This window comes from Taurulus bubalis (genome assembly GCF_910589615.1).
Source record: "Taurulus bubalis genome assembly, chromosome: 8".
NCBI lineage: Eukaryota > Metazoa > Chordata > Actinopteri > Perciformes > Cottidae > Taurulus > Taurulus bubalis.
The window spans coordinates 9,368,649-9,396,444 of NC_136596.1; the positions used below are offsets into that span (position 1 = coordinate 9,368,649).

The window sequence follows — 27,796 nt, forward strand, 5'->3', positions numbered from 1 at the left end:
ACACACACACACATCTACAAATGGACATATGTCCATCACATCTGATTCTAATACCTATCCTTTATTATTGTCTCCATGGGAAACATCTCTTCACAAGTTTTCCCACAAGAGCCCTTGAGTAACACATATATTAATGTTACACACATCAATAAATATTTGTCCAGCAGTAAACTCTTTAGCTTTAGTCAATTGTACGTTTATAAAATAAAAGCAATACTAATATTGAGGCATATTGTATACAGTGTTGTCAGTGAAAAATATATTGTGCACTTATAAACATCACAGCTTTGCATATACCTGCCATTTCTTTAATGTGCAGGCTACACATAAAAATATTCCTGCGTATTGCTTATCAACTTAATTAATTAAATCAATTGGATCCTGATTATCTTCTTCTCTGTTGAATGGCCGATTAGAATCACTCAGCTAAAGGTATGGCTGCAGCTGAGCTATCATGCTCTGGACACAGCGTGCCTTTCTCTCCATGATATCCACCAGTTTGTACGCATACTCCCCGAATGCCTGTTGAGAGATAGCAAGACAGAGAGTGGGGACAAATTAAATACATTTTAAAATGTAGTTTACAAAAAGGAACAACTAACAAATGTGGCTTTGATTAATTCTGACCATATCAGGTTGCTGGCACAGAAGGGTCCCCTCTTTACAACATAAAGCTTCCATCTCTTCTAGCTCCTCCAAATGAGCCTGGACAACACACCACCTAAAGTTGGATTGGATAAGAAAAACATATTTTTTATTTAAGCTAATATACCCTAAATACAACACAACTTTTCTAAATCTGTCACTAAATAGGTCAGAATGATTTCTGTATCATGTCTGCAGGCTTATCATGTAATCAGATTTCAATATCAATGTATTACAGTTGGGTATTATCATAATTTGTAGTTGAATTAATACTAGCTATGTCTCAGTATAATGTGCTCTGGTTTCTCAAACGCTCATTGAGAATGATTGTGGAAACCACATTGTGATATTCCAGGTACTTACTGCCCGTGATCCAAATCTTCCAGCGTAGACAGATTGATGATGGGTGTAATTTTGTGATTGCTGGTGCTCTCTTGACTATTTGATTCTATATAACCATTTTGTTGGAGTGAGATGTTTGAGTTGCTCATTTGATTTGAATGTACTGTGTGACACTGCTTTGGCACTGTGTTCAAATGGCCCAAAACACGATCTGACTGTGGTGTTGAAATGGAAAAAGCAAGTTTGCTGAGCATATAGGGTGCATATTCTGGTGGCACATGGGTGGCACCATATGTCATTAGATTGTGTGAGCCGGGTGAACTAGTGTTTCCAGACTGCTTGACAGAGGATGATATGGACTGCATGATAGAAGTAGAGGTTTTAAGTGGGGATTCAAGAGGTATGTAGCCCAGGACCTCAATAGCTGGCGTAGTTTGGGGTTTCTGATTGTTCTCTTGGTCCTGGAAAGACACCAGCATAACCTCAGGAATAGGAGGCTTCTTCATACCTGGACAAGATTAACAAAAACAGTTCACATGATAGTTCTTAAGCACTAGTTAGTCCACTCATAAAAACACACACATAACTCACATTGACCTCTTCCACAATGGTCAGAGGTGACGCAACACGTGCCTTTTATTTGCCCAGTGAGATTTGTAGCTGTCATGGAGTCAGAGATGAGAGGGCAGACGGTCTTTGCCTTTAGCAGCTCCAAAAAAGACGAGCGAAATTCCACGTCCTTGTCCACTACCATTTTCCCCGCCATCTCCTCATATGTGAGACGTTCTTTTTGCTCTTCCCTCCTATCATCTTCTTCTCTTTCAATCTCAAGCGAACACAGTGAGGTTTCTTTCTGTTCCCCTTGGAGGAGCGAGGCTGTGGCGGTCTGTAGGTCCACTTGATGCAAGGAGATGCTAATTGGGTCTATGGTGTAACTGAAAGAATCTGCAGTCACTTCTTGAGGTAAAACACACCTTTTGGCTCTGACCTCTGAATGGTTGTGTACCATTGTGTAAGCTGGACTTTCAGATAATATGTTAAGGGGTTTAGCAGGTATTTTACAACCACTCCGTCTGATGGGAGTAGTGAGAGGTAGTGTGGCCGATTGAGAATTTGAAAAGTTTGTTCTATTGGCGTGAGCAGCAAGCCGTGGTTGCTTCTCTTTATAGCTGCTTGAAGTCATTTCCTGTTGAGCAGTTTCCAATGGCAGAGGGGCAATGTGTGAGGGGCATCTGGTATGTTTAAACTTACGGTTAAGATCACTGAGTTTCTTAGGGGTCACGAGTGCGTTGGTATGTTCCCAGGCGGGAGAGAGGGGTCGTTCTGCTGGAGCTCGTTGATGGGATGACTCAGCAGGAGGTTGGTTAAAGAGGCTGTTGCTGTCAATGCCGCTGTGGGTGGACGGTAAACTGTAGCCATCAACTTCTTCTCGCTCCTCAGTACTCCACACTTCATCAGCTGGGACATCTGAGGGATCTGTTTCTTCCGCACCCACTTCTCCGCTCTCTTCTGAGTCACAGTTGTACACCACTAACGCCTCTACATCAGCTGGTATTGCACCTGTCATCCTGTTCGCCCGCTCTGTCTCTGATGTTGTAGCCCACCACCTCTCTCTTCCTCCTTCCACCCCAGCTGGCCTCCACTCTTCCCTCCTTACTCTTACATCTCCTTCCCCTGTTTCTTTCTGTGACTTCTTCTCATGTTTACCTCTGTCTTGTCCAAATACTTCCTCTGTTCCCTCACTAGATACCCTCCACTTTTCACCAACACCACCTGAGCCACTAAGACCAACCTCATAACTATTTTTACTGTAGCTTAGAGAGGTTTCAGTTTGTAAGCACATGTCTCCACTAGGAAAGAAAGACAACTCTGTAGTGTTACAATCAGCCCTAACCTTAACCCTAGCTCTGCATGCATCTAAAATTTTCAAACCATGCTGCGTACGGTCAGAAACTGAGAAGCAGGAAGTGTTTTGGAGAGAAGAACAGGAAGATGGAGGGACAGAAGAAGCCTGAGTAGAAGAGGAAAAAGACGGACATGTAGAGGGTGTAAAGAGATGGACAGATGAAGAAGCTGATGAAGGTATAAACTGCTGCAGCTGCTGGTGATACTGTCTAAGATGCCTCTCCCTCTCCTTATTCCTTTCATCATCTTTTTGCATATCTCTTTCACGTAGCCTTTCAACTTCAGTACTTGTGTCTCTCCTGCTTTCCACTTGTCTTCCTTGTTCTATCGGTCTTCTTTCTTCCTTTCTTCCCTCTTTCAAAGGCCTTTGTTGATTCTCCTTTTCTTTGTGGTTGAATCTAGATTCCTTCTGGACCTCCCTCAAGAGAATCTGCTCATCTGTCGCTTGTCCCAAGACCAGCCCTGCCATGACCTGTTTTTCACCATCAGAGTGGCCTACACTGTCAGTCACTCCATACCTTTTTCTTATTCTACCTTCCCTCCCACCTGTTCTCTCCCTCGTATCACCTATTCCCAAACCTCTGACTGGTGTAATGTGTTCGAGTCCAATCCCCATTCTTGCGCTTGGATTTGTTTCTTCTCCCCATCTGCTGTTTTTGGGTGTGGAGCAGAGAATTGAAGCCCTCCTGGTCAATCTCGTGGTAGGTGAGGTGAGGCCGAAATCCTCTCTTTGCCGCCCTAGCTTTGGCTTTTTAGGGGGACTTTTCCCTCTGGTGCCAACAATGTTGCCTCGGATGCTGCTGCTGCTGTTGGACAGGTTACGTTTGGGGGAGTGTATTGTCTTGCCCCTTCTTCCACCTCTCAGCCCTATTTGTCCCTTCAACTCCTTCACCCTATGAAAAACCAAGAAGATGTATAACATTTCAAATAACAGTCACAGATGATTGTCTCTACAGTCCTTGACACTATAAAATAATTTAAAAAAGGACTGTATAAAACAATGGGACCAAGATTTAAAAAAAATTGTATTTGAATGATTATACTATTTAATTTTCCACAATTTTAAGTAGGATGAATGAAATCCAACAGGTCTAAGAAAAACAACAACACGTTTCCAGCAACAAATATCCCATGTACACTAATTGTAAACACTTACCGGTCGGCGTATCTCAGTGTATTTAATGTGTGTTCAGTTGCCAAGAGACCAGGTGAAATGTTGGCAATCATGCATGTCATTGAGTTTCCAACAAACGAGTCTTTCAAAACCTAGAAAGGAGGAAATGTAGTCCAAAACACAGGAGAGATTATTGATCACAGGAGAGATTATTGACACATTGTATCACAAACACACAAATACACACACACACGCACGCAAGTGTCAAGAGTATTAGTACCTGAGTAAGTTTGCTTTGTCTGAAAGGTGTGTGGGACTGCTCTTGATCAAGGGACCTGATACATTCTTTAAGCTGAGAAAAAACAAATGAGAAAATATGTAAAATCCTTTAATACCTTCTTCAATGTCTTTGACTTTTTGTGTGATCTCTGAACGAGAGAGAGAGAGAGAGAGAGAGAGAGAGAGAGAGTGTGAGTGAGTGAGTGAGTGAGTGAGTGAGTGAGTGAGTGAGTGAGTGAGTGAGTGAGTGAGTGAGTGTGTGTGTGTGTGTGTGTGTGTGTGTGTGTGTGTGGCTTACAGCCAATAGACTCTGGTTGATCTCAGCTGCCTCCATACGACTCTGCCTATCTGGTTCTTTGGTATCTGATGCCCGCTCACTTCCTGCTAGGTCCACAAACCACATTCTGCAAGCAGAAACACCTTTCTTAGTTCAGTCATTACCCGCCAATACTAATGGGCTCACCTGATATACTATACAATAACACTAGTAGTGTTTTAAATAGAAAAGGAAACAGACAGAATGTGTATGATAAGCCTACAATAGAATAAAGCACACAGTGTAACTCACCTACCAGCAATCTGCTGGTTCGTATCTCTCAGCTGAATCCGAAGCAAGGCATGGGAACGAGAGGAGAGGGGATTCACGCCACTCATTCCTTGTGTGCGCTCTTCTGTACCCCGTGAAATCACCTTTGTAAGGGCAATGATGAATGCAGAAGGGAGACATGGGAAAGAGAGAGATCGTTCAATGCGGAAATCATAGCAATATTTAGTGAAATACAACAGTAAATATATATATGCTTTTAAGTCCTTTATCAACTCTAGCTAGCACCTCAGGTTGTGTTCATATCCTCGCGGATGCACCAGCAGACTTTTGAGTACCTTAAATACTTGAAATATGACCCAACAAGTGTGATATAAAGTATACTATTGAGTCTTTCTTGTGACAACACAAATAGACTTAAAAGGCACAGTGTGGGATGTGTTGGCATCTAGCGGCATGGTTGCAGAATGCAACCAACTGAATATCCCTCTGCTCACTCCAACTTTCCAAGATTGTGGTGATATGAGCCATCGAACTCAAAATCTTCCCATGCCGTTGGACTCGCTCAGAGGCCATCCTTACAATTACAACACCTGCAACGGAAGTCAGGGGGAAGCTAGAAGTACCACTGTTTTGCACTCTGCGGCTCATGTTACTGCTGTTTTTACAAGCATGTCACAAGAACTACGGTGGCCTTCGGGTAATGTAAAAGCACGAAAGGATCTCTCTAGCCAGTGTTGGGTTTGTCTATTCTGGGCTACTGCAGAAACATGGCGGTGCAACACGGTGGACTCCGTGAAGAGGTCCTGATCCCTATATATGAAGGGCTCAGTCCAATCTAACAAAAATACAACGATTCCTAGTCTCAGGTGATTATACACTAATGAAAACAGGTATGCATATTACATTACATTTAGTAATCCAGCACTTGACTACTATGGACATGAGGATATTTGAAAGGGGGAAACCTCTAACAGTGATCTGACTGAGTCCACTCTGATGTCACGCAGTCCAACAATGTGGACCACCTTTTGTCCATCCTCCCTGGCAAACAACCTAATGAAGGAAGAGATACAAAGAGGGAGAAGAAATCAAGAAAGCAGAAAATCAAGGTTTCTCATGCTTCCAAGTGATAAGAAGAGGTTTTCTTTGATGATGATGTTACCAAAAATGTATCATGTCTATGGGGAAACTAGGACATCCGTTTTTGATCAATTGCTATATGGTTATCTTTTCATCATTCTTCAAAAGCAACTCCACCTCAAAAATTCTTACGCTCTTTTAACACATCACAAACCTTTTTCTTTGGTCCAACAGGTCATACAGCTGACCACAGTATATCTCAAAGAAACTGACATACACCAGCAAGGGTGAGTGCATGTGAGTGGTGGAGAGGTACGCAAAGATGTCCAGGACTGCCAATGCATACAACCCTGGTCTCAAAGGAGAACCCAACATGGTGTGAGTCTTCCCTGCACCTGTCTGGCCATATGCAAAGCAGGTGGCCTTACCTCTATGGACACACACACACAGAACAAACAAAACAAGCAAATAAAGATAGCTAAAGAGCACAGATTTGTAGAAACACAACGGCAAAAAAGCATTTACTTCAAGCCCCAGAATTGACCAAATTGGACTTTAGTGCATTTGAAAAGAAAGGATAGTAGGTTAATGCTAACCTACCCATTGAGCATGTGTTGGACCAGAGGATATGCAGTTCTTCGATACACCTCCTCATTGGAGCTCTTCTCCCCAAAAACCTGGTCAAAGTAGAACCTGTGCTGCAGGGACAAAAGACCAAGGGATATGCGTGTCAAGCCATGTCAAGGTGACCCTGCACACAATTCAGGTAGTTGATCATGAAAAACATTACTTAAAGTGGCAATCTCAGATTTTCATGTAAATAAATTAAGTTAAGTCGCTTTCATCAAAGTAGATAACACAATGGTGTTAGAGCCTATGGCCTACTAATTAAAGTATTGCAATATTTACATATTTGCAGTATTACCAACTGTAATAGTGTCTTTGGCAACATTCCTGTGACGAAAAAATGCTGTTTCACAGTTTTTATACATTGTATACACACAAAAAAATGGAAATATGCACACAATTCTTTAAACATTATGTATAAACAAAATTACTTCATACTGCTAAACTCTGAGCACACTTCTTTTGTTTTTACTCAAATGGAAAAGCTAAGTCAACATGATGGAAATCTTCAGGATTGCCACTCTGACATCATCACAGTTTGATGAGCATGTGTGTTTATTTGGAGACACTTCTATCTGTAGTTGTACCTACAGTATTGAAAACACAGTTTTAGACAAAACATTGATCTCAGTGTCTCCTCTCAAGACATTACCTGTAGTGTGTACTGTGAGAGATCCACAGCCTCTTTACTTTCATGGACAATCACACACTCTCCAGTCAAAGTTGTTACAACATCTTCCTCTCCTCTTCTGCACTCTGTGTGAGTCAGAGGTCTTTTCCTCAGACACACACTGATCCGTTGCCCCACTGGTTGCCTGCAACACACACACACACACACACACACACACACACACACACACACACACACACACACACACACACACACACACACACACACACACACACAAAGCTGTTATGCAAAAGAAAAGACACAACCACATAAAGAATGCAACACAAACCACTGCCACTTACTTTTTGTTTGGAGCAGGGGAACTCAGTGGTAGTCCATAGTTGTAGCCAGCTGTTCTCTTTGATTCATAAACAGGTGTTGGCTTAGCCGTGTGTTCAGCAGCCATGTTACTGTTTATTTCGGAGTAGAGTTTTTCCTTCCTAGAGATTCCTGTTCTAACTTTGTGCCCAAGTTTGTTGCTAAACCTACTATGGAACTCCGGCCTGTGGTTGTTTTTCCCTTTGCAGCCAGTGTCAAGCTGGACAGGTATAGCTGATCCTTTGCCCTGATCTGCCACATTATTTCTATGACTTGCACAGACATGAACAGTATCTTTTGTTCCATGAAATAGCTTTAGATGATGATCCATGGTTTCACAATTGAAATCAAGCCGCCTGCGAACGTGTGGCGGTTTAGAAAAACGTGTTGCATTTAGCTTACTCACAGCAGCGCCCTTCTCATTGTCATCATCCCATACATCGTCATCAGGATCTACACAACCATAAAAGCTACTCTCTGCTCCAGGGTAGCCTTCCTCGCCACCATCAGCATCGTAATCTGTACCATCATCTTCATATTCAAGGTCAAGAGCTTTGACCATTTGGACCAGGTGGAAGAGCCGAGTCCTGTCCTCCATAGAGTGGATTCCCAGGTCGGGATAGTCCTCCATTGTCAGCACCGAAAGGTGGGCTGCCCGATGAACACCCCCCGAGGTAAACCTGAAGGATAGAAAACAGAGGAAGCTAGATGGTCTGAGGACGGTTCAGGACAATTGTGAGTTTGGATGTGATGTGAGTGAGATTACCTGGCATGATGACTCTGTAGCCCGACAGCCCTCAGACACTCATACAGGCCAAGTGGCATGTCCTCTCCTTCCTTTTCTCTCTCTTTTTCTTTTACTTCTCTCCACTCATACCCTGGCAGTGGCAGACATGTTGCTTTAGTCTCTTTGTCGGTTGGTCACACAAATCAAAGGCATGCGAGAAATGACTGCAGGCTACAACTAGCGTAATTATATGACAACAGGCTAAACATACAGAAATAAACTCACAATAACTACAAACTTGAATCGCCACTACACAAGCCCCCGACACTGCCTTTTTTCCTCGCTATTTTCTCTCCCTCAGTGATTCCAGTCAGAGACTGATGGCCAATAGTCTGGTCGGTCACTGCGTCTTTACTACCACGCTGCACAGTTGTGGTGTCAAGCAAAGCACACAACACTGGTATGATGCTGACATTTGACACTTTGTCTGTATGGAGCCAAGGCAGCACAGTGCAACCATGTCACACATTTATGTGCCTCAGCAAATATGGTAAATATAGCAGACACAGACGTGCAACTGTTGCTTCCTCGGCTTCTAAAGTAGATTGGCTGGCAGCAGCGACAGTCCAGCCATCTGTCACTTGAATGCGATCCTCTTCATATGCATGCATTAGGTGAGAGGGCTGTGCATTGCTGTGTTTATGAAACAGTACACTGCGCAAACTCATCCCCCTCCTTGAGGTCTATATTTCCTCCGGGGTGTGCCACAAGCCTTACAGCAAACACTTTTTGGGATTTAGGTGTCAGCAACTGTTAATTCTGCAAATCAAATTACAAGAAGACAACCCACAGAGCAGTATACATTACACTTAAGGCCATCTTAGCCATAAAGCATGCAGTCAAGGGGTAGTGGGTTGTTGACTTCTGGCCATAGCAGGGATGGTCTGTTATTACAACAAGCCCAAACCTCCAAATAAAAGGAAAATGTTATTGTGGTTTATAAATTGTTGTCAAATAAAAATTCACATCCTACATTATTAGACAAGTAAGTGCCTGTGTGTAGGAAATGACAACCTGTAAAGCTGATACATTTCTACAAATGGCAATAATAAATAATAATATAAATGAAACGTACCTGATTCCCTCCAGACTCAACCATTGACAAATGAGTGAACACGACGGTTTATCTGAACAAGCACGAACTGACAACATGCATTAATTTTTCACAAAGTTAGGAGCGTGAGTAGTATCACTATTTCCGTACACAAACGTCGGTCTCCGTAGCGACGAAAATGGTTTGATGCGGGCGCGTGGGTTTAGAGCTCAGCTCCTGCACAGACAGGTGTGATAGCACCCACGGGGGCAGAAGTTAGGATACGAAATGATATATGATTTAATGAATCTCTTTCCAACTTTACCGAACTATGATTTAAATGCAGAATTTCAGAAGGACAGTCGGTCAAATTACGCTCACTTCAGCATGAAAGAGATAATCCCTCAGAGGGCTTAATGCCCACCAACAAACCTGCTGAGACAAACAGCCTTCTCAGACTTGCCCCGCTGGGTTTACAACATACTATGGAGAGCTGATGCTAATAGACATATATTTTCTGGATTTATGAATGATAAAACGTGGATTATTATTGTTATTTATTGATTTATTTTGAACATTCTTAAAATAGAATATTGTATAGAGAATGGTGACAACATGCACACCCATGCTCTGTACATTACAATACAATTCATGTTCAAGATGGCAATTTGGTTGCCGTTATAGATATATAAATAGTACGATACTAATAGAAGTATTCTTTAATTGCAGTTTTATTTGTTGTATTATCTTCATCATTTACTCTCATTGGTCCATGCGGTAATCCTACTGTATATTGGCAAACTGTATAGGCCTACCGTAACTGTATATTACAGCTTATACCTCACCAGCGAATGCATACTTGCACACTTCGTGTATTCTTAGCACACTCTCTGGAGGAAATTTTGTTAATTAAACAGTGTTAAGTCAAAAAGGGGAAGGACTCCATGGAATGTGGTTCATGAGACCGTGTTTCACTGGGGACAACATTGGACGTAACACACAACATTGGCTCTGCCTTTGCTTTGGCACATGGCTCACTTGAAACGCTAACGACGTTTGGTTTTTACCTTGATACATGAACAAAATAAACACGTTATATTTAATGCGGATACAGCACTAGGACATTCATTCGTGTGTGTAACTTTAGCGAGAAAAAGGCGCATATCCCGCTTCGAACATGGAGCCAAACCCTCCAGGAACCAGGCTGCTGCCAGACCCCTACCGCGAGGACGGTTGCCACTGCAACTAACTGTCACTGCAGACAGTCGGGGTGTCAGATATGTAAACTGGCAACGTTAAAAGGTAGGCAGATTTAACTTGGGCTTGCATTGAATGGTTACTTAATTATTAACTGGAAGAAGCCGCTTTTAAAGAGGAAACTACTCATGTATTGCTTATGGTTTGTTGATTTCCCCATTCTGTTTTTTTATCATTTCAATCACTAACTCACATTTCTTTCTGATAATTTAAGGGTTGCTGTTTGTAAATAATTACCCTTAAGAAATCTATTGGTGCATCCTAAAACTGTCATTGTGTTTCTTTCCTTTTTTCCTTCTGAACTTTTTAAATATTCATGCAGCATCTCATCTCCCAATTATAAGTGGAGGAAATGAATGAAGCAGATGTTCAAAACACCTTTCAGCAACATTCAATATGTTCTGTTCATCAGTGTATAACTGATTGGGATTCAAAGGTCAGCATCTTAACTCAGTGCAGTGACAGAGATATTATTTGGACAAGCTGTGTATTGTTATTTGCATATGAATTGTATTGCAAGTGAATTAAGTTGAATAGGTTTTTTTCATAAAAACTATTCATTACTATCTATTTTGCTATTAATCATGTCCTCACAACTATTTTAATAATTATAAACTATATTCTTATTCATACCAGGACACCTGCTGTAAGAAGTGATCGACATGTCTTCTGAGGAGGAAACCTCTCAGAATTCCTCTTCTTCCTCCACTCTCCCTCCATCTTCCTCTTCTTCCTCCTCTCCCGCTGCCTCCCACTTCATCGGGAAGAAAGAGGACATTGTCATGGCCGGGCGTGTGACCAAGATGGTGAATGGATGCAGAGATATACTGGTTCTGTACCACCAGGGGCAGCTTCATGCAATGGACCTACGCTGCTACCGTAAGCTGTGTGTGTGTGTGTGTTGATAAATGCAGGAAACTACAATGGTGCAGCCTGTCCTAACCTTTAGTTGTTTTCCTGTTGATACATTTAGAAAGATGATGCTATTTATTGTCGGATTATATTTATAGTGTGGAATTTACTTTCTGCAATGGCTCATTACACTGAGGCCTATAGTGACACTTGTTTTTCCACTGACAGATTCAGGTGGTGAATTACAGTATGGAGACATTGAGGTAAGATATATATTCTATTTGTATTGCAGTAAAGTAGCCACTTAATGTTTATAATATGTTTCAGTTTGTTGCAATGCCCTTGTTCAAGCTTGCCTGTGTATGAAGAATAAATATATGTTAAAAGTATTCTCATAAGACTTCCTCTATAGCTGCGACAGTCTTATCTCTCTAATCATCTTCATGCTGTGCCAACATCAGGAGTTTAATGGGCGGCTGTGTATCGTGTGTCCGTGGCACAAGTACAAGATCACACTCGCAGAAGGGGAAGGGCTTTACCAAGCCGTGGAAGATCCTTCAGCCAAACCCCTGAGAACACACTGGCGCTCCAAGGGTGTCAAACAGAGAATTCACAAGGTCACTGAGGTCAACGGGAATGTATACGTCACACTGAACGACTCTTGTGAGGACATCGAGTCAGATGTTTACCAGACTGAAAGATATATTACTGACTTAATCAAGACCCGGCCAAAACCCATGGCCAAGAAATAACCAGAGACTCAAGGATTGTTTTAGAGGTGATTGATAACTCAACCACAAATACTGAAATATTGCAAAGACAATGTAAGAAGTTGTATTATATTTCATTGGAAAGCATTTCAAACCTTCAGAATCCGCTTGTCACAATAATAATTATCAAAAAACTGTTACTTAAAGTGTGTGAGCCAATTAGCCTATGACAGAGACAAATATTTGAAAATGATGTATGAATCCCTGTAGTAATAGAATATAGGACATTCAAACTGCAGTTGCAGGATGTGTGTCCTTTCAGTGCTTCAACTGGACATCCTTAGAGTTTTGTGCTGTTTAATGTTCAGGACTATGCTCTTTCTCTGATGAACTCCAGAAAACCGGGCATTACTAAAGACATTGAACAATATGATTTAGAAATGTAGTAAACTATTTATTTATTTTATGCTAACACTTGGTGTTGCAGTTCTTTCATACTGAAGTTGGTTTGCTACAGAATTCTAGTTATTAAATAAAAAAAATATTTTTGGTAGACAAGAAGGATTATTATTTGTATGTCCCATTGTCACGGTAAATTATATAAGACTTGTTCTTATGGTGCCATTGTGTCAATTGTCATTATATACACAGCTAAGTACTCCTGAATGCAATGCAACACAAATCTAGAATTATAGATAATTACTTTGCTGATTTTACAACCAAAACATTAAATCAGCTTGTTGGTATATATGAAATTACCCAACAGTACATTGTCGTCCAAATGAGCTCCAACTTGACCAACTACAGAAGTAAAATGCTACTTCCACATCATTGTTTTAGTAACTACAATCCAATGATAAATATTACAATCACAGTAGTTGTTTGTCTACATAACAAATACTTAATGTGCATTTAGCTGATAATACTGTTCTTTTTCTGACCTCAGATTTTGAATTCAGGATATATTTTTTTACTCGTAGTTGAGTATTCTTATATTTCTACTATTCCTTACATAAGATATCTGAATACTTATTCTGATCAGTTCTAATCAGGTGAAAACGCATGGTTGTACCGTGGATGTGAATTTACGGCAGACGGACGCTAGATGGCAGCAGTGCGCCATGCGATACCAATATGAAAGGCAGAAGAAGAGCAACATAGCAGTAGCAGGCTAACGTGGCTTCATTTTCACAAGTGTCAGTTTTTATTGACTTATATACACATATACAGATTATCCAGACCTTGAAACGCTCATTATTTTTCGGATAGTGTTTACATTTCCAAATCAAAGATGGAAGCTAACAGAAGATGAAGCTCCAGGAGAACAACAGTTATCACTTTTTGGTCTCTGGTTTCATGTAACTTGCTGTGATGGCATCAGGTATGTCTAGCTTTAGTCCGATTGATGCAGATAATACAGTTATTTCACAGTGTTGTAGCGTTACAGTTGTAGAGAAGAACTGGTTAGCTTGTTGCATTGTGTTGCATTTTGTTAACTTGTTTCCAACATTTCCTCAGAAGAAGAAATCAATCTGCTGGTCATCGTTGTGGATGTGAATCCGATATGGTGGGGGCAGCAGGCTCAGCGTGCGACAGAGGTAGGACGATGAAGTCTTGTTATGGATGGTTTTCAGATTGTGGGTTTTTAAATGTGGCTGCGGCTAAACAACACCGTCAACTGTCCTCTTGTCTCCGCTCCCAGCTCACCTTGTCCAAGTGTCTGGATGCAGTCATGGTGTTGGGCAACTCCCACATGGCCATGGCCAGGACGAACAAGCTGGCTGTCATCGCCAGTCACTGTGAAGACAGGTAAGCTGCTGGAGCACTTTCCTTTTGGTGGAAACATATTAGGGAGAGGCGTAATGTATCATTTACCCCACTGCATTTACTTGAAAGCTACAGTTTCTGGTTACTTATTTTTTTCAAACATAAAAACGGATAAAAAGCTCATAAATTAAACAACTTTGGTTTGTTTTCATGGCCCCTCACAAAAAAAAAAACAGCCTAGTTGGGGCCTCTAGATATCTCCAGTTGTTAGCAACACAACCAAAGAGGTCATCTTTAAACTTCTCACATGGTTTCATGTCAATAATAATTTGATTCAGTATCTCACCAAAAAAGAAAGATTCAGTCCAAAAATGAAGACATAGTTGTGCAGCAGAACAGCCTTTTCTTAGTTCCTACCCCAATAATAATCTCACAGCTTCAGAAGTACAGTATGTTGTGACTGTTTTGAGGGCGCTCAACCACTAGGTCTACACTACCCAACAATATTTAAAATGGCTAAAACTACCTTCCCCTCGATCGTACATTGTTGTATTGGTACTTTTACTTACTACGATAGGAGTACTTCTTCCGCTAAGGCTTGAAGGGCTGAGTGTCTTGAGTGTAATGCTTTGCTCCGGTCTCGGCTTATATGCACGTCTATCTAACTTACTTTGTTTCAGTCACTTCCTGTATCCCAGTAAGAACTGGAGAATGGGAGACAGCAGTGGGGATGATGCATCCTCCAGTGGGGATGGGAAATATGAACTCCTATCAGTCGCCAATAACTTTATTGCTGAAGAGATCAGGAATGTTATGTCAAAAAGTAAGTACAAGTCTTTTTCTGTGTGGGTAAAATGTACATGAACTATATGTTCAGTATGTTTAAGCACTTGGGCTTTCTCAACATGCAAAAAAGTTTGGTAGCTTTCTTTGCAGTTAATGTGTTGTATTTCTCGCTTTATTTTCAGGTGTTTTCTGACACTGTAGACTATGAATGACTCTTTAAAATTGAAAATGCGTTTTATGTGATTACAGCTGAAGTGAGCGGAAATTCAACTGATACTTTGTTGGCTGGAACCCTTGCCAAAGCGCTCTGCTGTATCCTTTTAATCAAAAAAACACTATTTACAGTTTTATCATTTATGACATCACATGGACTTTTTTCAGATAATAATAATCAAAGCGACAAACAGGAATGAATTCCCATGAACTAATTACTGCACAGAAGTGTATATGTTGAAGATTAAGTGGTGTTTTTTTATGTTAAGACTTCCCACTTTTCCTACTTTTCTTTCTGTACACAGCAATGAGTGTGGGTGACGGAGAGCTGGAGATGTTTTGCAAATTCCTTAATCCTTTATTATTCAGATATTAACAGGGTCTCAAAAGAATATGAAGGTAATTAAATGTTTTTATTAAGCTTAATGATGCTCTTCAATGGGTCCATTCAATACTAATAAATGTTGCTTTTTCTTTTTTTAGTTGGACATGAAATAAAATCAAGAATATTGGTGAGCTCTGAATGGCCTAATTTAATGCTTTTGTTTTATTGCATGACTTTGAACACAGCCCCTTTATTTTATCGGTTAGGTTATAAAAGCAGCAGAGGACTGTGCCCGCCAGTACATGAACTTCATGAATGTCATTTTTGCTGCCCAAAAGCAGGTACAATCCCTGATCTTGCTTGTGTTTTCTGTCCTGTTCACTTTTTCTGTCCTGTTCACTTTTTGAGTAACTTATATATATATTGTTTATTTTAAATCAATTTGTTTTGTATTTTAAAACAGAACATCTTGATCGATGCCTGTGTGTTGGACTCGGACTCAGGTCTCCTTCAGCAGGTATATATCTATGACTTTGTTAGGACACAGGACTACAACCTGTGCCCAGGTTTTCTTTTTACCTTTTTAGATGTTTGTTTTGTAGGCTTGCGATATAACTGGAGGATTGTACCTCAAGATACCACAGAAAGTTGCCCTGGCACAATACCTTTTGGTGAGAGTGCAGTACAGATTTGCACATTTCTGAGAATCTTTCAGCCCACCTTTCTGTAACAACAACAAAAAGTCTGCTGTGTGTTGTTGATGATGGTGTTTTCTGGCCAGTGGGTGTTCCTGCCTGACTCTGAGCAGCGTTCCCAGCTGGTGCTGCCGCCGCCTGCACACGTGGACTACAGAGCGGCATGTTTCTGCCACCGCAACCTCATTGAGATTGGTTATGTGTGCTCAGTTTGTCTGTCAAGTAAGATTGTTTTCCAGTTAAAGAAACAAATACATAACCTCGGTCTTTATTGCTAGTCAAATCTGCAGCTACAGTATGTTTTTGTGGTGATGCTTTGTCCTGTCTTCTCTTATTTAAGTATTCTGCAACTTCAGCCCCATTTGCACAACTTGCGAGTAAGTCTTTGAATTAATATATATATTAGCAGAAATATTTAATAGAAAATCTCTTTCTTCTGAACACTGTTACATACTGTACATCTGGAATTATACAACTTGATTTTATCTTCACTTTGTATTAACATGATATGAAATGTTTTTCTTTTTAGGACTGCCTTCAAAATCCAACTACCACAGATGGTCAAGCCCAAAAAGAAGAAACTCAAGCAACCTGCATGATTTTTCTTAAGATTACACTAATGTAGTGGATTTAGTTAGTTTCCTTTTCGTAATGAGCAAATTATACCATTTTGTTTAGTATATATTTGTAACAAACTTCAGTGACATCCTGGACTTTGAGGTAGTTGGATCACGTGAACATGTTGACTATCTTTACATACAGAGGCTGATTACTTCACTTAAGTGCTCTCATTTCAAGAGAATCAAGTTCACCTCAACCTGTCAAATATTTCTTCTTTTTTAGAAATATTGTTTTCCAAAACAGTTTGGTCAATAGATTTATGTAACGTATGCGACATGCACTCTAACATTTAGTTGGGTCAACATTTTCTCACGAGTCTTAATTTATGTGTGATTGTTTTGTTCATATTGATAGAAACAATTATGTTTAGAAAAGATAATTCACTCATCCTAATGTAAATGGAGTTATTGCTTTTTATGGCATTTTTGTGATGTACATTTTTATATAATTAAAATAAAACACTTGTTCTTAGAAATGTTTGTCACACATCTTGTTTTGCCTTTGTCATAGTGTGGACCTTTCAACAGACATAGCTGTGCAGATTCAATCTTTGTTTCTTTTAACTGAATCAATTATGTGTTGAGGTTGAAACATTTTACTTAAAGAGTTCAGTTGAATTGTGTTCAGCTTCCAAACAGGTGGAGAAGCTGTATTAAGCCAAGAATATGTTTTCAAATTCACTCAAAACTAAATGACATATGTAAGTTTAAGTATATAAATTAAATTGGGAATAATCTATAATTTTACCAAGATTTTCTGTTGCTGTGCCATACCATATATGATGGATCATGTGTTATCCAAGAGTGGAAAAGAACCCTTTATTGATGAAAGTTAACTATTTTTAAGTCTAAGTCTTTTTTTTTTTTTTTACATCAGATCACTGCAAGATAGTTTACACTCCAGAGTTTTGTAAGGGATATCTTAAATTAAGCCTATGTGCCTCTGGTGGTAATCTCACGCCAAAATGAGCACTTGCCCACGAGAAAAAGATGAATGAAACGGACTAATTGCAAAAACATTCGCTGAGTGAATCCATGCTCTGGAGAGAAAGAAGCGTTAACTCTTAATGCCAACATGTAATTGTTAGAACATGCAAGATTCAATTCAGTGTAGTTTAATGGAGCATTGCTTGTTCAGCTATTATTCAATAAATTCAGCATGGCCTCTTCAATAGAAGTAATGTGACACTTTATTTTCATCTACACCATTCTGAAGACCTTGTATAAAGAAAATACTACCCGTTTGGATTAAGATATTGAGAAATGAAACAGGTGGAAATGTCTGCAGCGTGTACAAAGTCAGTTTGTACAGTGGGTGAAGAAGAGCTTCACATAATGTCCTGTTGATCATCGATGGATTGGAACAATGTTGCATCTGATGAAGAAAACAAGGACAGACTAGTGATTGATGTGACCCACTTAACACCCGGCAATAATACATCTGATGTGGTGTACTTATCAGAATAACTGCCATTAGTCAAAGGAAAAATATATGTAAGAGAAAACTATATGCCCCTCTCACTAGGAGCTTTTCATCAGCTTGGTTCCTGTGAGCTTCACAGCTTTCTCTGATTCTAAATATCAGCTAATCAACTGTACTTTTAACTAATGAATATGTGTCAATCCATATCCATGGCTTGGATAGTCTGTAGCACTCACCCCAGCAGACCTCTGCCTGACCAGCGCTGAGGAGTCAGGCTCATCGAAGCTTTCTGGCCATCCCGGATGACTGTGACACGTAATGGTTTCTGTAAAAGGACATGATATTGCAGTTTAGGTGACAAATATTAAGTGTGTGTTACAAAATGTAATCTATGGTTGGGCATAAAAGAAAATGGATATAGAAAGGTGAATTACCAGACTATTTCTTCTAATTCTAACAAAAGGTCTGATAGGTATGATAAATCTAAATCTAACCCAAAAAGGTGAATGAATGATGTCAGGAACTTACACCTTCACTGTGTTGAACCACAGAAGCAATATTCTGGAGGTTCTGAAAGTTTTTCGTGGTCACAGAACCAAACTCAATGACTTCATCGCCAACCCTGAGACCCTTTTGAAAGAAAAAAAACAATTTACTATTATCGCTGGAACAAAAACAAGTATGTTTCAATTAGGTCTCCACCTCAAATCATTCTGATGGTTTATCTGAAACAACTACTAGATACAAAAGCATATTTCACACATCACTCACAGCTCCACAGGCAGGTGAGCCTTGTGTCACAGCATCCACCTGTGCAAAGGGAGGGGGCAGTGTGACCTGTTGCTCCATCGCCTCCCCCTGGGCTCCAGGCTCATCCTTTTCCCGCTTGGCCTTCTCCCGAGCGTGCAGCTTGTGTAGAGCTTCTTCGATCTCCTTCATGATGGCCTTGTGATCGTTCTGCAGGCCTGCAATTATGAAAGCAGCACCTTGAAAATAATAATAATAATTTGGAGCAAACTTGATGTGTTGACTAACTATATTGTATACAATAAATATAAGTTGACATCAGCTTAAAAAGTGATAGTATCAGTGCAAACTTAATTAACTGTCCATCAGTTGTTGTTGTACTGGCATCATATTGTGTATTCTTCTGACAGTATGTCTTGATAAACATTTAGATAAAGAAATGATCTGAAAATAGTGAGAAAAAAAAATTGTTCAACGTTTAAACTACGACATGTTGGTGTCACATTGGTTGTGGTTTCATCAGCACAGGTTCATCCCTATGCTGCTCAGAATGAGCATGCTGTCTGTAGACAATAACCTATAACCAATAGCCTATTGTCTAATATAACTAAACACAATACAATGTGCTAGACTCTCTGCGTTAATGTAACATAATTACAGCTTTGCTGCTGGAGAATCGTTACAGTTGTGAACACGTGGGTTGCTGTAAATTGAGCAACAAAGTTGCTCAAATGTCTTCTCAGAGAAAACACTGGAAACCACTTACATGAAATACTGTTTCTTGCTGTCCTGATCTGGTAAACATTAACATCTGCTCGGGGGAAGCCCTCTGGGTCAACCAAGGCACCTTCAACTCCGACACCTTGCTGTAAACATGAAGTGACGTGAGCGATAGAGAAGTAAAGAAAGGCATGTTATTCATGTGGGGTGATGACTGCACCCTTGGGTGAGCTTTGAGCTGCGTGTCTGTCTAGCTAACTAACTTACGTCTTCCAAAACATCGTAATAAGCCTTTATCTGTTCTTCAATTTCATCTTTCTGTTTCACCAGATTTTTTACATCATCCATTGTTATTTCCGACTCTCCAGCACTGTTTTCCTCTGTCATCTTCATGGTTGCAGCTACATCCGGGAACAAACCGCAACGTCACTACGGTCTTCTTCGTTGTCTTCTTTGTAGTAGGTTTACGACAGTAGACGCACTTTACTGCCCTCAGCTGGTGGAGGAAAACATGAAAGCTAGCTTTCCAGAAGAGGGAGGCTCTCCTCTATAGTCCGCCATGCACTGTACACCATGACTATTATATTATACTTTAGCCGTGGAAGAGCATTTTCCGTTCTCAAATTTAAGTTCTTCCTTTAAATAATGTGATGGTTGATGTAATACGATCACCAACACCAAACATAAACTCTGTTCTACTTCCCACAGCAAAGCACCATTCAAATCATAAAATAAATGAAAATGTATACTCAATATTTATTATTTAAGAACACATCAAACTCAGCCAAGGATTTGATTTCACACAGTACATTTTCCATTTGCAAACAAGCAAATAACCAAAAATGTACTGCAGACCAAATGTTTGTTTTCTCGAATATTCAATAATTAAAAAAAACAAAAACACATTACATCAAATAAGTCAATTTTAATATAATATTGGATACAATAATTGATCATAACATACAACCATATCATTTCTTCATAAACTTATTAACAGTTGTAAAGAACAAATATCTTCAGTACACCAACGCAGATGACAAAATGTGTTTCAAATAGTTTTGCACAAAGTAATTCTTCTTCAAGGCAACATGTTGGGAACGGCTCCACAGCTGAGACACGGTCCAACTCAATCCAGACTTGTAGTGGTGGACAATGGCCATCGAACATTTTTCTCCTGTAGCATATTTTTTATTTCACAGCGGTCTACATGGAGGCACATTGCCATAAACTATTAGAAAAAAGTGAATATGAAAGAAGCGCTCTCAAAGTGTTGCAGGATATCCCCAAGTGCTTAGATATGAATATCTGTTATTATATGTTGGAATGTAATTTTAATGGCCTTCATCCTCAAACAGGATACATGTGCAAATCGTTATCAAAGTCATTAAAAAAAGCTCTGTGTGCTTTGTGATCACCAATGCAAAAAGTTTTCCTTCAAGAAGTTTTCCTTCATGTTCAACTGGCGTACAAATCCCGGCTTAATGCGGCTGGAATGTGTGAGATTGGAATATAGATCTGCGTTTGTTTTAAAGCCTACACAAATTAGTGCTGATGATAATTTTTTATAAAAAAGGTCCAGCACCAGATTAGGCATTTGTGTTAATATAGCTAACAGTCTGTATCTTGTGTTCCTGCATGTTGATCCGTAAGCACCAGGACAGAAGCTTCTTTGTCGTCCTCTTGTGGAGATGCATCATGGGATGAGGATGACGAAACCTGCGAGAGCTCGCCCTGAGCTGCCATCTCCTTCTGTACCAGATCAAACTGGGCTGTTGCTTCATCCAGTTGTGAATGAACCGCTGTGACCCAAGTTTGTAGCTGCACCTTGAGAGCATCCATGCCCTGGTCCAGCTTCTCCTGTCTGCCTTTTAGCTCTTCGAACAGATGTTGCGTGTCGCTGGCAACCTGCTGCCTCTTTCCTTCAGAGGGAGCACGCTGACGCAGCATGTAGCCCTCAAACTCCGCGGGACTGAGGTTGAGTGCTGGTCCATCCAGCTTCTCGATGAAGGCCACTGCACAAGACTAAAACAGAGGGCAAAGGCATGAGTAATCAACTGACTCCGTCACACAGCGCCCTGTGGTGTTCGCCAGACGAGCAGCCTTGCAATAAACTCACCAAATTTGTGAAATAGTAGCCGCTCTCTCCTGCCATCAGACTGTGAGGGAGACCAAAACGAATCACATATTGCATGTTGGAGTGGAGGCGAGGAGGATTAGCCTTCAGCACCACATAAACCAAAGCGGACAGGAAGTCGTCGGCATTAGCGGGCTCACTGTTCGAGCTGGAGAGCGCCTCAAAGACATGCTGACTGCATTTGGACACGCATGCAAGTTTGTCCTGAGGCGCTCGTTTGGCATCCATTTCAATTATAGCTGTTTCAAAAAACAAAGGGCAGAACAAAACCTTAAAGATCAGCTCCTTTTCATGATGCTTATAGCGTATGGAAAACTCTCTTCCATGAGCTTTAAGGAACAGTTCAACATTTTGGGAAATATATTTTCTGGCAGTGAGTTAGATGAGAAGAGCAATACTCATGTCTGCCCATAAAATATTAGTCCAAAGGTAAGAAAATCACCTCTCAAGCTCACTCATTAACACATTGCATTTGTTCAATTAAGAAAAAAAACTGTGTAATGCACTATGAATGCTGATATTTAACGATTAGACTTGAGCGTAAAATTGCTCTTCTAGTTAGAAAGCAAGCAAGCATATTTCCCAAAATGATGAACGATTGCTTTCAGTCCTGAATCACCTGTTATAGCAGACAGAAAGGGGTCGCCGGTGACTGCCGTCTTCTTATCAGGGAAAGGTACGCTCAGCATCCGCGGAGTGATCCAGTTCAAAGATCTGCAAAGTAAAGACATCGGTGTTTAATAGGGCTTTAAAGTCAAGGTGTTGATCAAATACAGCTCACAACAGAATAATTATATATAACATATTATAAACACACACACACACTTGTATTTAAGGATTACCGTATCCTCCTCTGGAGAGCAAGGTCCTTCTGTTCATCGTCACAGCTGTCATGGCAGAAAACCCATTTGTGCAACCGTGTCATTATTAACTTCTCTACGTGCTCCATTATCTGAGTGACCTGAGCCTCAGGAAAACCTGCAAATAAAATGAAATGTATAGTAAAAAAAAAAAAAAAAAAAGTCATTCAAATACTCATTATTTTGGGAAAACCAGACCAAGAGGACCTGATCTGTACTTACTGCTAAAATATTCAGCAAAAGACTGGAAGAAATCCTGCACAAGATCAGACTGCTTCTGTACCGGCAGATCCTGAAAAGAAGACGATACGCTTTAATCAGAACGGCTCCGACACATCAGAGTCAATATGAGAAGTGTAGTGTTACATCTTTCAACAGATCATTACATGGTACGCCTCCATTGTGTTGAGGAAAGCTGTACATCGGGACTGCAAGCGCTGAGAGGAAGGGCTCTTTAGTATCTTTAGGAAACCAGTGAAGTCCCCGGACTCGAGGCTTTGATAAGGTTTCAACACATTCGCATGCCTTTCAGAGGACTCTAGAGGGACAAAAGGAGGATGTTATTCCATATAACTAAGTAAACGTGTCTAAAAAACGGAAACATATGAAACTCTGCTGACAAGTCACTGAATCTGGTAAAATAGTAAATCAATGGGGCGCACAGGAGGAGACGGGTTCATCCATTGAGGTCAGTTGTGCACCGTGGGGATAAAGACACTACACTACCCAAATATGTACACATGACTGCACCTAGAAATCATGTGCTGAGGAGGTTTGACTTGAAGACACTCAACAACCCTGAATCAAAGTACACAAAGCAAGCAGAACCACCTTGAGGTTTAGGAGGCGATGGGCTGCCCCAGAAGAGTCTCCTCATTGTGTTGATTCTACGACCTTTCTCCGTGTTTTTCTTCTCCTCAAATTTGGAGAAGGTGAGAGGAGTTCCATCATTGCTCGGCCTGCAAAGAACAACAACCAGAGGTGTCAAGTAACTAAGTACAAATACTTTGTTACCTTACTTAAGTAGACATTTTGGGTATCTATACTTTACTGGAGTATTTATTTTTCAGACGACTTTTTACTTCTACTCCTTACATTTTCACGCAAATATATGTACTTTCTACTCCCTACATTTTAAAAATAGCCTCGTTACTATTTAATTTTGGTTTGTTTTCACTCTAGCTTGTCATCGTTCAAAAACACACACACACAAAAACCTCTCCGCCCCGTTGCCCACAGATACGTGCGCGCGCACACACAGGTGAGCACTGAGCACACACACCAGCGGACAGAGAGCGTCGAAAAATATGTTGCGTGAAAAGTAGACCGCTATATCTGCGTTTTAAACGCTCCCAGGGTGAAGATGCAACAGCAGCTCTCATGTGAGGAGCACCGGAGTTCTCCTCGCACCGGAGCAGCTCTCTGAACCCGGAGCAGCTCTCCTGCTCCAGGTGAAACGAGCCACGGTGCTCGTGTCTTCTACCAACAATGAGCTGCTGGCTTCACACATTACAAAAGTACACGGATATAAAACTAAGTCATAAATAATTACATGGACAAATGCCTGTACTTTCGGGTAAATAGTTACGGTACGCCGTTAACAGGTTACGCTTGCGCATGCGCGATTTGACGCGACGTCGTGAGCTCGTCTTTTCCTGCTGTTGCGTTTCTCAAAATAAAAAACAGATCTAAGCTCAATATTGAGCATGAATTGAGAGAGGCCGTCTCAAATCTACAACCCCGTTTATAACAAATGTGTCGAGGAAAGCAGCTCACTGCAGCCACTAATACTGATACAACCTGATGGCTCATCTGCACTCATTTTGTTTTGTTTGGCAAAAAAAATTAAAAGCTTATTGTTAGTAGTAACTAAATATGAGTAATTTTTTGCACAGATAGAACTTACACAAAACATTGTCTGATGGGCAATCTGATTTACTTGAAAGTGATTGCAATTTTCTTTATTCTGTTATTTATAAAAGCACAGATGAGTCACACAATTATGTTATTTACAGAAAAAGTTTGAGAACCACAGCTTTAAGTGTTTGTGTCGGAGTCGCCGCCACCGCCTATTTTGCACTATTACAATACTTATAGGCAACTAGTTATCATGTCTTCCGCTCCATTAAACGCATGTTAATGCTCAGTACACATATGGTACTTTAATGTATTTGCATTGTAATAAAATGTGATCATTTTAAATGGGCATATATGCAGCTGAAACGGGTAGCCTAGTGCAGTGATTGTCAACCACTGTGCCGCGGCACACCAGTGTGCCGTGAGAGATCGTCAGGTGTGCCGTAGGAAAATGTCCAATTTCACTTAATTGGTCCAAAAAAATACTATTTAGTTGCCGCAAATGATTTTCCATTGTTGAGCGTCTGAGCTGCAATATAGTGGCTGGCAGAGTAATATAGAACAGGTCTACACCTTGGTCTGCTATTAAACAGACTAAACGGCCATATGTTATTGATCTTATCTACACAGAGCTTGTCATTTCTGGGTCGCGTCTACAACTCTTCTCTGCTCTGTGTCGTGCATGCGCTGCACACAGAGTGAGAGAGAGCAGCGAGCATGCTTTTCAGAATGGGATTTGCTGCTGCAGCTTTCACTATTTTAAGCTATGAGCTCTCACTTTTAAAGCCCAACAGTTCATGTGTTTGCAGGTCAAGACAAACATCCAACAGCCTGCAGCTCCATAAATGACGTTTCTGACTTTGCATATCGAGAGGCTCTGGAAATATCCTTCAAAAGCCCGAAAAACACATAGCAGTAACAGAGCCTGCACACTTTGTGGTTGTCATTGAAATAAATGAACACCATATTTCCTTTAAGTCAGTATTTATCAAACTGGAGAGGTATTTATTGCAGGTGGGGCGCAAGAGGAAATGCTGATTTTAAATGTTCACCGTCCGCCGTTCTTGTCATTTCGCCACAAGCCGATCTTTATGAGATCTCCGTGAGGTCGGCTTTCTGCTGTTGTGTCTCTCAACATTGAGCATGAATTGAGAGTGTCCATATCAAATCTACAACCTCGTTTATAAAAGAGTTGTAGAGGAAATTAGCTCACTGCAGCCACTAATACTGATACAACGTGATGCTCACACATCTGCACTCATTCTGTTTTGTTTTGCAAAAAAATAGCTTATTTTTTTCCACAATACGCTATTTAGTAGTAACTAAATATTAGTTATTTTTTGCATAACTTTATTTTCATTTTTCTAACAAAGTGATCTGGTTTACTTGAAACACTGAATACTCTTCCATGCCAGTAGGTAGTGCAATAATTACCTACAATATGCTGTATTGTGTTACAATGGGACATTAATAATAATTACCTACCATATATGCTGTATTATGCTACAATGTGACATTTTGTAACTTTTTGGGTTGTTGGTGTGCCGCAGGATTTTTTTATTGTAGAAAATGTGCCGCGGCTCAAAAAAGGTTGAAAAACACTGGCCTAGTGCATGCCACATTTTTCAACATAACATTTTAAAACATTATGGCCTTTATAAAAATGATTGTTTTGGGGGGGAGGTGGGGTAGTGCACTATAGGCCCCTGAGACGCAGCTTAAGAGTTTGTCCTTAATGGGAAAAAAAAACATTCCCCTTACATTACTTTTACACTTTTAAGTAGTTTTTAAACCAGTACTTTTACACTTTTACTTAAGTAAAAAGCTTGAGTTGATACTTCAACTTTTACAGAAGTATTTTTAAACCCTAGTATCTATACTTCTACTTGAGTAATGAATGTGAATACTTTTGACACCTCTGACAACAACATTAGGCATTCAAATCTAAACCCATGTTAAGCCGGGGGCCACATAAGTAGCATGAAGCCGATAGTTAGTCATGTTATCGGATAATTATATTAACTAAGCACGTGTGTAAAATGAGTATGCAGAGCATTGCACTCCAATGTCTACTCGGGTAATCATCAATGAAACTATAAAGGTTGTGATGGTATAAAGATGCGACTCCATCAACACACCTTCACCATCATGCTGATAACATGCAGCTGACAAAAACACCAGGGTTTAATGCTCCCGTGAGTCTGAATGACTGAGGGCGTTTACCTTGCGTCTTGCCTCCAGGCTGCAGCCGGCCGTGCCTTCTCTCTCCAGCACTTGGAGCAGAAGCCTTGCCACGCAGGGTTTCCATAATAGCCACAGGCGTTCTTGCAGAGCAGCTCCTGAGAAACTCTGATTCCTCTTTGCTTGTCTGTCCACATTGTGTGTCTTTCTTAAACTACTCTCACCTATTGGAAAGAAGAAGAATATTTTAACCCCAAAAACATTTTCAACCTACTTTGCAGTTCTAATATAATGCCTTTGAACGTTAAAAACTCAGTTTGTCCTGTGTTGGTGACTGCAAGGACCTACACGTCACAGGTGTGGTGTTCCCTGAGGCCTGGTGGTGCTACAGTTGGCACATCACCTCCGGCATCTTGGCTTGGCCCTGTTTAGCATCAGCTGGGACACACAATGCTGTAATAAAATAGATTAAAGCCCACGAGCACTACTGCCCAATGCTTAGAACTTCATGATGTATAAATGTGTTTCCATAAAGGAGATGGAACTGAATTAGGTTGTGGGTAGGTTGCCATGTAAGTGACCAACTGGTGTCTTATCTGGTCAATTTAAAGAGAGAGGTTTTCACTCAGACGCACATTGCTTTTACACCCTTCAACACCTTGTAATACATGTTCTTTTGAAACTTCCCCCACAATATCTAATGCTCAGCTACAGTTAATGAGAGTGAACTAACAGCTAGCTCGTCGGGGGCTGACTGTCAGCGGATAAGAACCGCCTGCTAATGAGAGCTAACGTCGAGTAGCTGAAGCTAACAGCTATGTCATGAAACTATCGCTGTTGGATGAGTAAACTAATTCATAAAGGCATACGGTCCCAGTTGTTGAAATGCCTCCTCACCTGCCAGCGGGTGAAATCATGACGTTAGCCGCTTCCTTATCGGAGAGTTAGTTTCCTCTTCACCAACTCATCCTAACTCGCTTCGTACAACGAGATCAACAATCCCGCAGACGTCCGTCAGCTAGCGAGAAGATTAGTTCGTATGAAACTAGTTAGCGAGCGAAAACTCCCAAGGCTCGAACTAAAAACGAAGACAAAAAATCAGCTGCTTTCAAACCTGTACAACCGGAAAGTATTGTGGAAACAAAGTGTAAAGTGGGAAGTAGTGATGCACATAACATCGACCTTTCAAAGCAAAAGTATCGCGGAAAGATGTATTTATTCCCCCGCTTTAACACGCAAGAAACCCACGTTTAACACAGAGAAGTCTCCATAGCAAAGGCCACAAATTCAGCACGTTTTTAA

At 40.6% G+C, this 27,796-nt stretch overlaps 5 protein-coding genes across 7 annotated transcripts; 2 read left to right on the plus strand and 3 right to left on the minus strand.

Annotated features, from left to right (window-relative positions):
• Positions 1-2,933: 2,933 nt before the first annotated feature.
• On the minus strand, positions 2,934-8,624 carry LOC306740213 (kinesin-like protein KIF24; the record flags this gene model as incomplete). The annotated part of the gene is made up of 14 exons (XM_079222315.1): positions 8,540-8,624; positions 8,294-8,405; positions 7,934-8,207; positions 7,512-7,567; positions 7,192-7,354; positions 6,513-6,610; positions 6,127-6,342; positions 5,816-5,885; positions 4,854-4,975; positions 4,584-4,689; positions 4,287-4,358; positions 4,049-4,158; positions 3,181-3,785; positions 2,934-2,998 (listed from the first exon to the last, which is right to left on the minus strand). The coding sequence occupies exons 2-14, from the start codon at positions 8,350-8,352 to the stop codon at positions 2,934-2,936; spliced, it is 2,016 nt and encodes a 671-aa protein (XP_079078441.1). The 5' UTR covers positions 8,353-8,405; positions 8,540-8,624.
• Positions 8,625-11,266: 2,642 nt separating this feature from the next.
• Positions 11,267-12,565, plus strand: LOC306740153 (Rieske domain-containing protein-like; the record flags this gene model as incomplete). The annotated part of the gene is made up of 3 exons (XM_079222259.1): positions 11,267-11,483; positions 11,685-11,719; positions 11,918-12,565. 3 exons carry the CDS (start codon positions 11,267-11,269, stop codon positions 12,206-12,208), a joined length of 543 nt encoding a protein of 180 aa, XP_079078385.1. The 3' UTR covers positions 12,209-12,565.
• An 862-nt stretch (positions 12,566-13,427) lies between these two features.
• gtf2h3 (general transcription factor IIH, polypeptide 3) lies at positions 13,428-17,037 on the plus strand. Its single transcript, XM_079221930.1, has 13 exons — positions 13,428-13,547; positions 13,685-13,764; positions 13,869-13,975; positions 14,614-14,756; positions 14,969-15,031; positions 15,302-15,331; positions 15,416-15,444; positions 15,524-15,598; positions 15,721-15,774; positions 15,860-15,928; positions 16,039-16,174; positions 16,293-16,329; positions 16,482-17,037. Exons 1-13 carry the CDS (start codon positions 13,538-13,540, stop codon positions 16,549-16,551), a joined length of 903 nt encoding a protein of 300 aa, XP_079078056.1. The 5' UTR covers positions 13,428-13,537; the 3' UTR covers positions 16,552-17,037.
• A 707-nt stretch (positions 17,038-17,744) lies between these two features.
• On the minus strand, positions 17,745-19,873 carry psmd9 (proteasome 26S subunit, non-ATPase 9). Its single transcript, XM_079221943.1, has 6 exons — positions 19,730-19,873; positions 19,509-19,608; positions 18,767-18,960; positions 18,524-18,625; positions 18,232-18,320; positions 17,745-17,947 (listed from the first exon to the last, which is right to left on the minus strand). Exons 1-6 carry the CDS (start codon positions 19,853-19,855, stop codon positions 17,920-17,922), a joined length of 639 nt encoding a protein of 212 aa, XP_079078069.1. The 5' UTR covers positions 19,856-19,873; the 3' UTR covers positions 17,745-17,919.
• Positions 19,874-20,378: 505 nt separating this feature from the next.
• Positions 20,379-27,527, minus strand: LOC306739869 (rab5 GDP/GTP exchange factor-like). 3 transcript variants are annotated; one of them, XM_079221936.1, is made up of 10 exons: positions 27,392-27,520; positions 26,843-26,947; positions 26,537-26,718; positions 23,288-23,415; positions 22,843-22,994; positions 22,679-22,748; positions 22,439-22,574; positions 22,216-22,310; positions 21,579-21,835; positions 20,379-21,484 (listed from the first exon to the last, which is right to left on the minus strand). In XM_079221936.1, the coding sequence occupies exons 3-10, from the start codon at positions 26,689-26,691 to the stop codon at positions 21,071-21,073; spliced, it is 1,407 nt and encodes a 468-aa protein (XP_079078062.1). In that variant the 5' UTR covers positions 26,692-26,718; positions 26,843-26,947; positions 27,392-27,520; the 3' UTR covers positions 20,379-21,070. The 3 variants fall into 3 exon arrangements, with proteins under 3 accessions (XP_079078062.1, XP_079078061.1, XP_079078063.1); XM_079221935.1 differs by having other exon boundaries at positions 26,843-27,527; XM_079221937.1 differs by lacking the exon at positions 26,843-26,947 and having other exon boundaries at positions 27,392-27,518.
• Positions 27,528-27,796: the final 269 nt, after the last annotated feature.